The sequence below is a fragment of the Hyaena hyaena genome, unplaced genomic scaffold (assembly GCF_003009895.1).
Source record: "Hyaena hyaena isolate Hyena2069 unplaced genomic scaffold, ASM300989v1 scaffold_1486, whole genome shotgun sequence".
Classification (NCBI taxonomy): domain Eukaryota; kingdom Metazoa; phylum Chordata; class Mammalia; order Carnivora; family Hyaenidae; genus Hyaena; species Hyaena hyaena.
This window is the reverse complement of record NW_024082119.1, coordinates 292,022-308,290: the sequence shown is the minus strand read 5'-3', so window position 1 is coordinate 308,290 and position 16,269 is coordinate 292,022. Positions and strand designations below refer to the sequence as shown.

The following is a 16,269-nucleotide window of genomic DNA, read 5'->3' as shown; positions in this document are numbered from 1 at the left end:
AAGGACATACACATTTAGAATTTACCAGGAATTACCTCCTTTGCAACTATTTATATTTAGAATTAAAATAAAAGTAATGGCAACTTAAACTGTGCATAGGGTTTCACAGAATATCAAGATTTTACCAAGGAATGCATCAGAAATATCTCTGATTACTGCATTGCACAATGTATACTGACCAAGGGAAAACCCAGGTGCTTTCTGGTAGATGAGGGGAGAAGCTTACTCCAAGAGTCCTCAAAGCTCCATACTCTAAACATGTTATTTAAAGCACAAATGTCCAGTGGAATAGGTACTGATCATATTTAACATCTTTGAAAACTGAGGTTCCAAAAATTTGTTCAAGACCTCATCCCAGGTGATTTAAGGAATCAAGATTCCAATTGAGGTCTATCTGACTTCAGAGCCCATTCTACTACATGACAAGCTCTCAGAATGAAAAGAGACATTGTGTCAGAACAGACTTTAGAGTAGGGACTGGAACTTCAAATAAAGTTGGGGATATTTTCAGTTCAGCAGTCAAGATTTCAAATACATCATAAGATATATAAATATTTAGAAAGCCACATGGTTTATTTCCTCATGGGGCATTCATGTTAGGAGATGAGTGGAGAAATTTAGATGTCACACAGCTCTATTTCTGCTTCCTACTTTTGGGAATGAGTTTGGATTTTATACTACTTTATCTGTATCCTCATCCAGAATCTTCATGTTGCACCAAATATGAAAGCAATTTGCTTTCCCATAGTTAATAAGAAGTGCCATCTCACTTTGCTGTGTATTCAAATCTCATTTCATTTACCAGATTTACCTAAATTATGACATTATAAAAAAAGTAGCTACTGTCAGAAAAATCAGGGCTGCCCCAGAGCTATGAAAAGAAGGGTAGATTTTATTCTTTAGTATTACAAAAATTTGAAAATTTACATCACTGCAGATTTTCTAATTAGTGAAAATGCCCTTACGCGTTCTCCAACAGCACCATCCCGTCCCGGAGTGCCATCATTACCAGCTGGACCCTATAAAGAATCATATTTGAAAAATGAGTTAGCTGAGTAATGCAAAAAAAAAAAACCCTCATTCCAACTGCCAGAAAAATTACAGTATGTTTTCCACTTCTCTTCTATAAACTATAAATTAGCACTTATGGAAAATTTAGTCAAAGAAAGTCTTATGCCATCTTTTCTATTACTTTGAATTGCTTGTAAAATTATTAACACATTCTTACTTTTTTGTGCCAATTTTAATACTGTCTTATTGAAGACACTGCATTTTCCACTTACACTACAGTGCTTATAAAGTGCAATGCTATTTCCTTCCCCTGTGCACATATTCCATATTCAAGCATTAAGAAGGCCTTGTTATTTACCATGGCAGCTCAACTTTAAAAGTACCATGGAATTTGCTACAAATTTGGGTCCTTCAATGTTTTGTGTGGAACAATACTAAATCTATGCTCAGGTTGACTTAATCCTCGTCTTCAATAGTGGGCTTGGGGGGGCGGTGCCGGATGGAGGAGTCCCACCAGCAGGAACAACCCACCCCCCCTTCAGACACGCCTCCTGCACCTAATCTAAATTATTCATATCTATTTTTTATTTTAAAACAGTGGGAGAGGGGATCCTCAAATCCTTTGAAATACATAGGCAACAATTATATTCTTGCTATTTTATGTTTTGTCTGTATTACCAATGAATGGTTTTCCTCATGTCATATCTCAAGTTTAACCAAACAATATCCTTAGAGTTTTAAAATAACACAACCAAGTTATTTAATATCTTGGTGAAATATATGTTCTTTATGTTTTTTTTTCAGAACTCTGTTTTCATCATTTGACCAAAATCTGCTCTGAAAGGCATTGATTGTTTCAAGACAATGTGACACTGCCCAGGGATGGACTCACAAAAGCCCTGTTACAGAGGGGACCCCAACCTGTAACTTCTCAAATCACCTTTCAAGAGTTGATTCCCTCTCAAATGACACTTAGGGATCAGGGCACGCATCACGTCACTTTAGAGTGATATTTAAATAAAATGATCTTACTTTCTCTTTTTGTAAGCTGCAATAGTTATGTTAATCCTATCACCACAGAACTTGGCATATGTGTCAAATATGCCATTATGGAATGGAATAACAAGAAAAAAGATTAATGAACATGTCCTTCCCCCTTCAAAACAATTTGGCAACAACCTAAATCAACTAAAATACTGGGCTCCAGACTGGATGAAGGTCAGTGCAAAGGTACCAGTCTTATTACCTTCCCTTTTTGTCACCATTTAGTTTACTCTCCTGGGAAATAAAGGACATCAAATAACATCACTAAGAAACTTCCTTTGGGTGTCATGTGCAATCAGTTTCTAAATTTCTAAACTGATTTCTAAAACACACAAGCAAATAAACAAATAAACAAACAACACCGTCCCCATGACAGCCAGACAAGGAGAGGAGAGTTATGTTCACTGCAGCACTCACTTCCGGTCCAGGTTCCCCTACGGGACCATTTGAGCCTGGGGGGCCCACAGGTCCAGGTGGACCTTTATCTCCGGGTGCACCAGTAGGTCCTACTTTTCCTGGTGTGCCCTGAAATAAAAGCATACACATGTCAATGGCTTCTGAAGAAATGTAAGAAAGCCTGTGGTTTTCCAAATGGCACCCCGGTCCCTCCCTCTACAGAAATGAATTCATTATCCCACAATATCCACGTCACTACAGTTCCTCCTTAGAGGCATGCTCACTTAGCATCATGGTCATTCTGCCATATCACAGGGACTAAAAAGCATCCTTTGCCATCAGTTCGGGTGTGTGTTTTGGGTTCTAATCCCACGTGTTATGTAGTCAACTCTGGGGGCTCTAAAGGAATCTGTGTTACTGATAAGACATGCTCATCCACATTCACTTCCACTTTGTCTACTCACTTTATTTCTGAATCCTGGCACTTTGGTCTCACTCTGGGGAGATTTCACTTCCTGGTCTGCCTCATCTCCTTTTTTTTTGTTTTTTGTGTGTGTGTTTGTTTTTTGAGAGAGAGAATACAAGCTGGGGAGGGGAATAAGGAGAGGGAGAAAGAGACTTAAGCAGGCTCCATGCACAGCATAGAGGCTGATGCGGTGCTCAATCTCACAACCCTGAGATCGTGATCTGAGCCATAATCAAAACTCAGGCACTGGGGCACCTGGGTGGCTCAGTCGGTTGGGTGTCTGACTTCGTCTCAGGTCACGATCTCACGGTTCATGGGTTCCAGACCTGCACCGGGCTCTGTGCTGACAACTCAGAGCCTGGAACCTGTTTCGGATTCTGTGTCTCCCTCTCTCTTGGCCCCTCCCCCACTCATGCTGTGTTTCTCCCTGTCTCAATAATAATAAACATTAAAAAAATTTTTTTAATTAAAAAAAGAAGCAAAATGCAGATTGCACATGGTTTGTGGTAGCTGGATAGTGATTAAAAAAAAAAGTCAGGCAACTTTTGTTTTTTTTGAGAGACAGAGAGAGTACATGTGTACATGGGTAGGGGGGTGGACAAAGAGAGAGAGGGAGAGACAGAATCCCAAACAGGCTCCCTACTGTCAGCTCAGAGCCCATCATGGGCTCCAGTCTCACAAACTTTGAGATCATGACCAAGATGAAATCAAGAATCAGAAGCTTAACTGACTAAGCCCCCAGGCACTCCTCCTTGTCTCACTGCTGAAACAATAAGATATCCCCGAACTCCTGGTTTGCTGGATTCAGATCTCTATTCACATTCCCCCAGTTCTAAGGTCCCAGCAGTATATCTCTCTGTCTACATTCCGTATAAAAACATCATTTCTTTTCCACAAGCATGTACACTTTTTTTTTATTTACAAATAGTTTATTGTCAAATTAGTTTCCACATAACACCCAATGCTCATCCCCACAAGTGCCCTCCTCCATGCCCATCCCTCCTCCCCCCCACATCCATCAGTCCTCAGTTTTTGTCAGCATTCAAGAGTCTCTCATGGTTTGCCTCTCTCCCTTTCCCCCACCATTTCCCCCCTTCTTCTCCCCCTCGTTCCTCCGTCAAGTTCCTCCTAATCCTCCTATATGTGCAAACATATGATATTTGTCCTTCTCTGCCTGCCTGACTTATTTCGCTCAGCATAACCCCCTCAAGGTCCATCCACGTTGCTACACATGGCCAGATTTCATTGTTTCTCATTGCCATGTAGTATTCCATGGTATAGATAAACCACATCTTCTTGATCCATTCGTCCGTTGATGGACACTTAGGCTCTTTCCATGTTTTAGCTATTGTGGAGAGTGCTGCTGCATGTAAACTTTCAGCAGTAAAATCTAGTCTCTTCAAAGCTAACAGTAGTCAAACTTTTATCCACATCCCAGGGAATATGCAGTTCTTAGCACCCTCCAGGGAAAGGAGATTACTTTCGGAGTCCATCTTTATAGCTCACCCCACTTTCACCTCCAATATTACTTTAGCTCAACTACTCTTCCCTTTGATGATTTATGAAAACTTACCCTCTGAACTGGGAAGTATGAATGTTTTTGTCAGTCATGTTTATTTAAAAAGAGGCTACTACTCACCAGAGGAGATTATCCCCCTTCTTTAGCTCTGTGGATATTTTTAATCTTTGAAGAAAGATTTAGAGTCACCAAAAATCCAGATCCTTATTTGTCTACTTCTCTGGTCCCAGGGTTAAATAAATATATTTTTCAAAATTGTTGTAAGGTACTTAAGTAAAGAATTTGACATTCCAAGTCAAAGGTTTTTAAGATAGTCAGAATTTGTGTCTACAAAAGACTTTAAATATATTAAGCACACACACACAGATAAATTCTCTCCTCACAGATTATATTGTAGATGAAATATTGACCAACATGACCACTCACCGCTGGGCCCGGCAGGCCAGGCATGCCTCGCTCTCCACGCTGCCCTGGCATGCCAACAATCCCTCTTTGCCCAGTAGTTCCCGCTGGACCAGGGGGGCCGTCTGGACCCTAATTTTGAGGATAAATTATAATTAGAAATTCTCTGGGGTAAAACTATAAGGAAGCACTTCATAATAGATCACGGCTTTATAAATTGTTCAGTATAAGAAAAAATTCTCTGTTTCATGAAACCATACCATATATGTCTAGTTTCTAATTTATGCTCTACACAGAGCTTCTAAGATTGTTTCAAGGTGAAAACAGCCCATTAGTTGCAAAGAAACATGAAGAGTGAAGTGGATATTGATTGATGGAATAAAAGAAGTGACTATTCAGGCAAATATTTTTCCTTTTTTTAAAAGGATAAAGGAAAATTTAAGATTAAAATAAATAATGACCTATCTAAACACATTAGTGTTGAGACATATAGATATTAAATAAAATAATGTACTTTTTAAAAGTTTATTTATTTTTGAGAGAGAGAGAGAGAGAAAATGTGGGGGAGGGACAGAGAGAGAGGGAGAATGACAGAATCCCAAGCAGGCTCTACATTGCCACCCCAGAGCCCTATGCGAGGCTCGAACTCACAAACCAGAAGATCATGACCTGAGCAGAAATCAAGAGTCAGATGCTTAACCGACTGAGCCACCAAAGAGCCCCTAAAATAATGTACTTGTTAAAAATTTACTTTATCGAGCTCTGATATTTAACAAAGAATGTTTTCTTGTTTTGTTTTTGAACACCACATCCATTGCTGTTATATTTTATACTTACACTTTTTTTTCTAGAGCTAAGAATTGTAAATTAAAAACATGTAGAGCATAAGGATTTATGATAGGACCCAGGTTAATGTATAAACAGCTTCTGAGTGGCAGTGACTATTATGGATTTCTATTGTAAATATCTCTATTAGAGGTGGCCTCGAACAAAGATGCAAAACTTACAGGTTGCCCATCTTCTCCTGGGTCCCCTTTGTCTCCTGGGCCACCAGGGGGACCAGCTGGTCCTCGATCTCCCACTCGCCCATGAGAGCCGGGGTCTCCACGAAGACCTGGGGGTCCCTCCTTCCCGGGTTCCCCTAAGGGCCCGGCAGGTCCTGGAGCTCCCTAGTATAAGACAGAAAGAAACCCAGGAGGACAAAGTGGATTTGTATCCACCTCACATTAGAGGATTTGATACAAAGTGCTCTCGGGTCCATTTTTCCTGTTAGATAATCAGTCATCCAGTGGATTTAAACAAAATTAAACCAAACACAGCTGCAGATGCATTTCCCAGGAGGAAATCTAAGTTATTTGCAGACAATTACCTTTGAGTCAATACCAAAAGTGTGCTGAAATTCACTTGAATTTTCAAACTTCTTAAGGCTCTGCTCCACTAATGAATATATAACATTTAATTCTATCTGGCCTAAGCTTACAATGAAAGAGTATAATTTATTGAACTAAATTTCAGAGATATCTCCTAACTTAAGGAAATGATTATTAGCACACCATACTGTTAGTATTTAATACCCAAATGGAATAATGGTGCTAAAAAGGACTTTTAAATGAGCTCCCCCAAGAAATACTGGGTGATTAAAGATGGATTTACTTTGACAAGATACCAGTTTGTATGAATTCTTAGGATAAGGGTTCTTTGCATGGGTTAATCATTAAGAGATTAAGTAAAAATATAAAAAATAAAAAATAACATATATATGTTATACATATATATGTATACATTATATAATGTGTACATATATGTGTTTGTATTATCGTGTGTGTGTGAGTGTGTGTGTGTGTGTGTGAGAGAGATGACTTCACTACTAATGACCTGAATCACTGAAGTGACTTACAGGAGGGCCTGGAGGTCCAACTCTGCCGGCAGAACCAGGAAACCCTGTAGCACCCTAGGAATACAATATCATATAAGAAATTTTAAAATAACTATTAATTACATATCCTTTCTGAGATCTCTTTTCACAGGGATACTTAGGCCTTTAGATTCCCTTTCTTGTTGCAAACAATGCATTTATGCTTGCATCCTACACAAGAATGGATCTGAATTAATTGGTTGGAAGAATGCTATTTGTCTCTTTCCACTTTCCATTTATCTTGAACATACACAAGTGTGTTCAAGACTAGAACTAGAATCACATTAATATTTTGCATCACAGAGCTCTATAAAGGAATTCCTCGTCATTCATTACCTCTTCAATAGGTGATAAATAAATTTACGTTACTTATGAGGTGGTTGGGTCTCCAAAATCATAAAACTAAGTGTAACCCAGATCTCCATTTAAGTGCCCTTTCCGATACAGATTGTTATCCAAGTAAAAATTTGTTGTTACAGCTTCAGATGAGCTTTAACATGGCCACTGAGTGCCAGCTCTCTGTGACTAGTTGCGTGTAGTTCCCAGAGCTTCAAAGCAACTTACAGGTGGACCCTGAGTTCCTCGACCGCCTTTCAGTCCAGGAACACCATTGGGACCCTATATAGAAAGACCGAAACAAAAGACTGTTATAGTAAAGCAAAATGGGATAAACACAAAGTCTAAGCATTGGGGACTTTACTCAAGTTTTTTGTTTTTTGTTTTTTTTTAACTTACATGCGGGCCTGGGGATCCTGCCAGACCTTGTGGTCCAGGTGAGCCGGCATCTCCCTTCTGCCCTGGCTCTCCAGGTTCACCTTTTACTCCAGGCTGCCCATCAGGACCCTACACCAGTTGTATGAACAATTGATTATAACAGTTACAGACAAGTTATTTCACAGTAATTATTACTCACATATCATTTAACCTTACACTGTAAAATGGTGCTTTGTGATCAGTTTTTAAGCACAGAAGGAAAAATGCCCTAATGGATCCTCAAAGGCAGTCTGAAAAAATAAGTTATCCCACCACATTTTTATCAAACCAAATAAGCACAGAATTTTAAATAGTGCATTTTAGTGCCAGTCATGAAAAAACTGTATTGAAAATGAGAATATTGTCTACGGCTGTACCACCCTGAAATGTGTCCAATCTCGTCTGATCTTGGAAAATGAGAATATTGCCCAGAAACCTGCAAACTTTCCAGAATCTTTAATATACCTTCAGTACATATCACAATGATGACTAATTAAATCTATTGCTATAGCAAGAGGGGTGTCCACTGTAAATTGAAGATATTTGAAGATTATACCTGAGGTCCAGCAAAACCAACAGCCCCAGTTGGGCCATTTTCACCACGAGACCCCTAGGATAAGACAAAGATTACTGTAGCTTTCACACATTATTCTAAATGAGAACAGTATTCAAAAATACAATGACATAAACTTGTAGGATCTTGAAATATATATATAGATGAATTAGACATATTTCTTAAGGAAGGCTTTCAAGGGTGAGATAGACATAAGAGCCAGACAACAAAATTCTTAATGTCTGGAGTACCCAAAAAGCTTAATTATTTAGTAAATGAACTGCTTACCGAGATTTAACAGACTGCATAGAAATTAGACTGGGTAAGTTTCTGAGTCTTGTGTAAACACTGAAAACTAGGAAGTTCCAAGTAGCCTGGCCCAACAAGCATGACTTTATATAAACATCAATACAAAATGATGAATCGTTTTCCTGCTTAATCCCATTCTAAAGAACATCAAAGTACCATCACTTACCGGGTTGCCTCGGGAGCCGGGAGGCCCAACCAAACCTCGAGGGCCAGGTTCACCCTAGAAAGCAGATGTTAGATGGTTATTGTCCAAAGCATCTGGAGGAAGTTGAACTCTGTGTGTGGGGTAGACAGTGGGGGAGAACTCTGAGATGGTCTGGCCCAACTACTACATATTATGAAAGAGAAAACATTTTGAGAAAGAGCTATCATCCAGACTCCGTGACTCTGAGTTCACAAAATATCAATTTACGACACTACCTTTTCTCCAGTGGGACCTGCAGGACCTGGGGGACCCAAGGGACCCGGAAGACCCTGTCAATGAAGAGAACATAGGCAAACTGAGGAAAAGAATGCATGGCATTCCCAACGATTATGCAAACCTTCAAAGAAGGAACTGTTTTGTGATAGCTTAGCTGCTTTTGCAAAACATTCTCTATAATAAGTGATATAATCTGTATATTTTTAAGATTTTTCTATTCACTCTAAAACAACTTCCAGAATCTTCTCCACAAAATGTTTTAATCTCTTTCATCCACACATAATACCGTTTTCAAACATTGGCTCTAAATTAATGTTATTTTTCACAATGTTTCTACGTTTCTTAGCCTATTTAATTTTGAAATTTGAGAATAGATAAAAAAAAATTTCCTTCTTTTGTATAGGATATTATATTCTTAAATTATACAGACAAAATATCACTCTATTTTATTTTTTTAGGGGAAAATGTGATAAAGCATTGAGCTTTCTCCATTCTCCTAAGATCATAAGGAGTGTGATGACCCAGTCACACTGAGGCTGAGGATCTTTATGCTCAGAGCCTAGGGTGCTATCGCATGGGGGTTCAAACCAAGTCTTCTTGATACGTGGTTGCAATCTTTAAACTGCTTGACTATATCAGAGGCTTTTTTAAAACGGCTTTTCTATTTGATATCTGTGTATTGCCTCTTCATATGCAGCCCAAACCTTTTGTCATTTATTCTTGTATGTATTACTTATTTAAAAAAATTTTTTTTAATGTTTTATTTATTTCTCAGAGAGAGAGAGAGAGATAGCATGAGCAGGGGAGGGTCAGAGAGAGAGGGAGACACAGAATCTGAAGCAGGCTCTAGGCTCTGAGCTGGCTGTCAGCACAGAGCCCGATGCGGGGCTCGAACCCACGAACCAGAGATCTTGACCTGAGCCAAAGTTGGAGGCTTAATCGACTGAGCCACCCAGGTGCCCCATATGTATTAAACAAAACAAAAAAATGACTTCTTATTTTTATATTCTTGTAAGAACATAGGAACACTGTAATCATATGTTCTCTAAATCTCTAATGGAACAATAATCTTTCAAATGTCCCTAATCTATTTCCTTAAAGAATTGGATTAAATATAAAGATCATTTCATTAAATTCACATTTTTTCATGCAGAGAAAACATTTAGTCATTTCTCCCTTTACTATGAGATTACAAAAAATTGGTCTGCTCTGCTTCCTTCCTAAAGCAATGTATTGTTGTTACTGAAAAGAAAGCAGTCATTGCAAAAGTCCTGTTCCTATCACACTGCATTTTCAAAGTTAGTTCAGAGAAACAATAGATACATCTTTCAGATTTCACCTTAAAATAAACTGTCAATGCAACAGGCCTTCAAACTCCCCTGCTCTACTTTACTACACACTACAGGCCATCTATGACATAAAATACAAACAATATGCCAGGTTTACTTAGATTATTTTTGTAATATGAAATCAAACATCAGAGTTACCTAAAAGAGAAGACACATCTCGTGTTCATAGTTTGCTAAATATAGTTTGTCACACTTAAGTAGATTTTTAGAAAAAGAAAAAAGGGATAATTACCGCTAAGCCTAAAACTTGTCTGTATTTTACTATTTTTTTAATTAAAAGCTAATATAATCAATGTATAAACAGTGGCTTCATGTGCAGCATCAATATGTTAATGATGGTTTGATGGGAGCTCTTTCTTTATTACACAACTGCTCTTGCCAGGGCACAGCTTGACAACTCACAGCAAGCCATGTCATGGTGAAACAGAAATTGCTCATCAAATATCAGGAGTTATTCCAGGGACTGTTGGATGCCTGAGCAACTACCTCTATCTTACATGAGATAATCATTTTATTAATGTCTAAAAAATTATTTTCAGTCTGTCCTGAGAATTGCAAATGCATTCTATTTTTGAGGAGCTAAAGCTTGTTAAAGGTCAGTTTCTGACATGACATTAAACAGTGGCTCAATGTCAACCATCTTTCTTTACATTTTGCTTCTTCATCCTCTTTATTGATGAAAGTATTAACTCATTGCGCAATAATTTTCTCATCTTTAATATCCAGTATATTGGGAACGATTTATCTCCACTTGGCTGTTCTGCAAAACTCTAAGTGCTTGCCCTGCAATGAGGTTTAGAGCAGCTCATTAGATCAACACTTTAACAAAAATAAACACTGCATATGAAATAAAAAGATGACAGAAAAAGATAAAGAGGGCCCCACTGCTTAAAGCACTGATCTCATATGCAGAGTAAAATGTGTTTTATTTCATTCCCTCAACAATGACTGCTTTTTGGCTTGCTCTAGTTCAAAGTAAGCAAAATGAGTGTCCATGATTTTTCAACATCAAATCTCAAAATTCATCATTTTCCAAATTCTGACCATTATGGAAACACAATGAACTTTATTTTGGAAAGTTCAGGCAAATTCATGTAATAATGATAATATTGATTCCTAGCTTAGCTGGGAAAGGAGTGATTTCACTTACTCTTGCGCCATCATTTCCAGCTGTTCCTTCAGCACCTTTCTCTCCTATGCCACCCTGGGAAAACACACAAAACACCATTTATTCATTTAATTGTCTTTTTTTCTCTCATTTGCATGGATGCTTCATGAGGGCAGGGGCTTATCTCTCTTGTCCATAGCTATATCCCCTTGGCATTCTGCATTTTTCTCAATAAATATAGAAAGAGAAAGAAAGAAAGAAAGAAAGAAAGAAAGAAAGAAAGAAAGAAAGAAAGAAAGAAAAAGGTAGGAAGGAAGGAAGGAAGGAAGGAAAGAGGAAGGAAGGGGGGAAGGCAGGCAGACTGATTAACTTGTGACTCAGGATGGTAGAAGTAAAATTACTTCCTGCCCAGGAAGTAATTTTTAGTAGAAATGTAGAAAGTCTAAATGAATGGACTAAAAAAACCAGACTTACTCTGTCACCCTTGGGGCCTGGAGTCCCTGCGATTCCTCTTTCTCCTGGCATACCTTGAAGACCAGGTGGGCCTGTATCTCCAGGGGTCCCAGATGGTCCTGGACTGCCCTAAATGAGCCAATGATAAGTGACTTCACCAATAATATTAAAATTCAGCCACATTAAATTTCTCTTCTGGTAGGTCAAAAATGGTTGAATATCAGCAATTTCGTATGGTTCAACTTAGGCCTTACATTTTTCATTTGTGAAAATTGTCTCTGAGGTGATATTTTGAAATGGAAAAAAAAAAAAAGATTTTGCCTTTTTGATTTTTGGTTTCTATTTCAACTTTTTTCTTTGGGGAAATTAAGCATCAGTCAAATAAAAATGATGGTTGCCTTTCTCTTTCTTTTTCTGACAACATCATGGGGATCCTAATAAAGGGGGAAGACATTACATTTAAAGAGTATTTCACTCTCTCTCAAATGAACCCATGATACTAAGCATTTTTACAAGCTAATTAAGTGATTAAATTGAAGTGAATCCTATGTAATCACTCTGGATGTTGAAGATGAAAAAGGATCCAATGTTATAGGATCATGAAAAATTCTACTTTAATTGTTTACGCTGAAATCGTCCACCTTATCTTCTACCAATCTTAACGCGGCACCCAAATGAAATGGTACTGATTTTTGCCTTATGATGTATTCTACTTTCATATTTAAACTATGACATCCTTTCATATGATTAGTAAGCAGAACTGTGGAACCTGATACAGAAAACAATGGAACACATAATGAGGAATACCTCTTAATAAATTATGCAATTTTCTATTTATTGCTTCTGCTTATTAATGGAAGTCACTAGTTAAAATTACATAAACAATTATTAGGAATGGATTTCTAGAAGAGAATGTATTACCATGTGCATTAGACCATAATTTCCATCACAGAAATGAAGCTTATTTTTAACTGGCTCTTTAGCACCAAGGAAAAAGCCTAGGACATGTTCACTGAATATTTGTTGAAGAAGAAAATCATATAATCGAGTTATCTTGAAATCACAAGAGAAATACATTCTAGTTCTGTCATGTGTTTACTGAGCAGTAATCTTGGGACATTTGGAAGAGCCAAGCTCATGGCCATACTTACTTTGGGGCCATCAGGGCCATGTCCTCCAGCCATTCCCTTCTCGCCAGGGAGTCCGGTTATTCCTGGTTCTCCTCTTTCCCCTGGATTTCCGCGTTCTCCCTAGTGCAACATTGGGATGTCAGACAATCTTAGCAACTGATCTGAAAGTGGGTTAAAAAGGTTTCTGGAAATCTGCAAAACTGCTTCTACTAGAAAAAAAATTGAGAAATGAACAACTGTTAAGACTCAATTTTCTATTAAAGATTTTTTTAAATGTATATTTATTTTTTAGAGAGAGAGGCCAAACACAAGTAGAGGAGGAGCAGAAAGAGTGGGAAACAGAATTCAAAGCAGGCTCCATGCTCAGCTGTCAGCACAGAGCCTGATGGTGGGGCTGTAGCTTACAAATCTCGAGATCATGATCTAAGCCAAAGTCAGATGCTTAGCTGACTGAGCCACCCAGGAGTCCTGGGGCTCAATTTTCTAATTTAGTGTTAAGAAATGAACTTGGATTAAGGATGTGGTAGTTTCACAGCACAAGATTTTCTCATAAGATGGATTTTCATCAAGTTAAAGAATGTGCATGTTTAAAATAAAGCCCAGTTTATTATGCAAGATGCTTTTTAAAACTGAAGCCAATGGAAACAAAGTTAGTGATGAAAGAGAAAATACTTACTCTAGGTCCTAATGGGCCAACTGCTCCGGGATCTCCAGGAACACCCTAGAAGATATAATTTTAAAAACTGGAAGAATTGCTTTGAGCTAAATTTTAGTTATTTATTAGAAACCTTTCCATATCACATGCCTAATTTCTTTTAATGTAATATTAGAAGTTTTGAATAAGCCCATACATTAAATGGAAATATTTTTCCAGAAAAAAATGTTTATTATACTTGAACGTTTGATTTTGGGCAATGAAACATGCAAAATATTGTCTCATAAATATGGTGCATTGGTTTTTTTAGAGACAACAAATATATGGTAATTTTATTTCCTAACGAGAAAAAATATTAACTGATGAAACTGAAATAAAAAGTAATGAAAAGGCTGATCTTTTAAACAGAACCAATTCAACTTAGTAAATAATTTTTGACCATACACTATGGACAATGTGCTGGGAACTGTGGGTTCAAACTAGTGCAGTCATGATGTATTATAAGTTTCAGTTTGTTCTAAACTAAAGGAAAGTTTATTAAGATGTTCAAAACTTCTCTCTTTGATTGAAAATAATAGCTAACGACAAGAAAAGGTGTTGTGTAGAAAATCGTGGTCGCCAAAGACTTAGAAACTGGGCTGGTTCTGAATGAAGTTTCAAGAATAATTTAATCAAATTATTTTTCTTTCATTTTACTTTTTATGTATGCTAATGGGTGATATATGGTTTAAAAGAAAATCTAAGCATAACCAAATCTGAGAGTTCCTTCAATAATATTTTATCTCATAAGAAAACATTACTGTAGCTTCATCAGCATTATGTGGTGTTTTTTAGTGATATGTAATTAATGCTACATCTTGCAATTACTAAATATAATATGGCTTACAATTTTGTGGTAGATAGTGCACTATTCATACTGTCTTGATTTACATCATAACACCCTGCAATATTTTGAATAGAGTATATTTTTGGCAAAGTAGCATATTTCTGATAGTTTGGATAATGACAAATATCTATGGTCACTAAAACTCTTACCATCTATGTTTACAAAATCACAAATGTTAATCTCAATATACTCCATTATGTTTGCTTCCATCATAATCCTCCTTCATGAGAAATTTTCATTTGTCTGCTGGAACAGTTCTCTTGGGCCTATAGATTTGTCTTAACTTTAGAGGCATCACTGTCCATCTTCCATCCCCAACCCAGGACCATGCCAGGCAAAATGAAACATGAAGAAGTGTAAGCTGTCCTTGGGCAGTAACTTCACATCCTCTGAAATGGAGGGCTAGTATTTCCTGTGCATATGGCACCAGCACACAGGCTGGTAGCAGCCACATTAGAACATCACTGCTACTACAGACTTAGGGACCCAACTCTCATGTCAATTCCTCAAACAAACTTTGCCTTTAACTAAAAATATGAAACAAAACAAAAACTGTATCAGGTGACCCTCCAATCTGAAATGTATTGTTCTTCACGTGGTGTGATCTTTAGTACTACTACCTACTTAAAAGTCCTTCATTATCTTCCATTAGAAGAATAAGAGCAAATTATATTCAAATTCAGACTTTCCATAATCTGGCTCCTGATTCAACCTCTAGCCTCATCTACCTCAAGTTATACTCTGCATTTCTGACTTATCAAACTTTTTTCAGTGCCTTGATCAGCAAAACCTTTGTACCTGCTGTTCCCATTTCCCGGAGTATTTTACTACCTTCCCTTCTCCTCCCTTACCATCACTCATCCTTCAGATCTCATAAAATTCACTACCTTGTCTGGGAAAGTTTTCCTAAACCCCCAAGTCTGACTTAGGTGTGCCCACATACACAGTGCCTCCCCAGAAACTCTCTGTCTCATGTCCATCTTGTTCAATTGGTTAAGACCAAGTCTTAATAAATATTTGTTGAATGGTTAAATGAATGAATGAATCACTCACAGAAGAATAAATTAAACTGATGTCCTTGTAAAAATAATAGAAATAAAGTGGTGAGTATCTGTTCATAACCATTTATAAAGCCTCCAGTAAAACCCTGTAGATATGATAAGACATGGAATTAGTGATTAAGAACACAGTCTTGGGAAGCACCCTACCAGGATTCAAACCATATCAGCCGTGTCACTTTGGGAAAGTTATATAACATCTATGTGCCTCATTTTCCTCATCTGAAAAATGAGTATTATAATAATAATATAGATACCTACGCATATAGGGTCGTTTTGAGGATTAAAAAAGAGAAAGCAAACCAGGACAGAACCTCACATATAGTAAGTGATATTATGAACCAACACTTATTATTGCTATTATTACTATTACTTTAAAACTTACCTGATCACCTGGCTTTCCACCTTCCCCAGGAGGCCCTGGAGGACCAGGAAGCCCCTAAAAGAGGTTAGAAAAAAATTGTAAATTTGTAAAGTTTTATAGGCCGCTAGTATTAATAGGTTACCTTTTATAATTCATGGAGTCTCCATGACTATACTTTCAAGTAAAAGATATTGTTTAAACATAAGCAAAACAGAATAAAAAAACTATATCTTCTACCATAACACAGCAGCCAGTCAGCTTCTAGGTTTAGATTTTTATTTGCACACCACTTAGCAATAAAAAAAAAAAAAAGATAAGAATCTAACAGGAGATTCTTAACATTTGTCCACTTTTTATGGATCAGAAATCAATATTTTAGGCTGCTAGAATTAATAATAATAACAATAATGAAAGTCATTCCTAAAAGTTTTTTTTTGCCAAATTATGATTATCCATGCTATTAAATAATAAATAATT

At 37.3% G+C, this 16,269-nt stretch overlaps 1 protein-coding gene across 1 annotated transcript in view; it reads right to left on the bottom strand.

The window, feature by feature from the left end:
• COL5A2 (collagen type V alpha 2 chain) overlaps positions 1-16,269 on the bottom strand; it is a 150,410-nt gene that overhangs the window by 15,072 nt on the left and 119,069 nt on the right. Inside the window, exons 31-45 of the mRNA XM_039223887.1 lie at positions 15,814-15,867; positions 13,506-13,550; positions 12,851-12,949; positions 11,721-11,828; positions 11,289-11,342; positions 8,789-8,842; positions 8,535-8,588; positions 8,063-8,116; positions 7,489-7,596; positions 7,318-7,371; positions 6,736-6,789; positions 5,846-6,007; positions 4,863-4,970; positions 2,473-2,580; positions 966-1,019 (exon numbers count right to left, since the gene is read on the bottom strand). Of these exons, the coding sequence (XP_039079818.1) occupies positions 966-1,019; positions 2,473-2,580; positions 4,863-4,970; positions 5,846-6,007; positions 6,736-6,789; positions 7,318-7,371; positions 7,489-7,596; positions 8,063-8,116; positions 8,535-8,588; positions 8,789-8,842; positions 11,289-11,342; positions 11,721-11,828; positions 12,851-12,949; positions 13,506-13,550; positions 15,814-15,867 (1,170 nt within the window). The remainder of the gene's footprint in view (positions 1-965; positions 1,020-2,472; positions 2,581-4,862; positions 4,971-5,845; positions 6,008-6,735; positions 6,790-7,317; positions 7,372-7,488; positions 7,597-8,062; positions 8,117-8,534; positions 8,589-8,788; positions 8,843-11,288; positions 11,343-11,720; positions 11,829-12,850; positions 12,950-13,505; positions 13,551-15,813; positions 15,868-16,269) is intronic.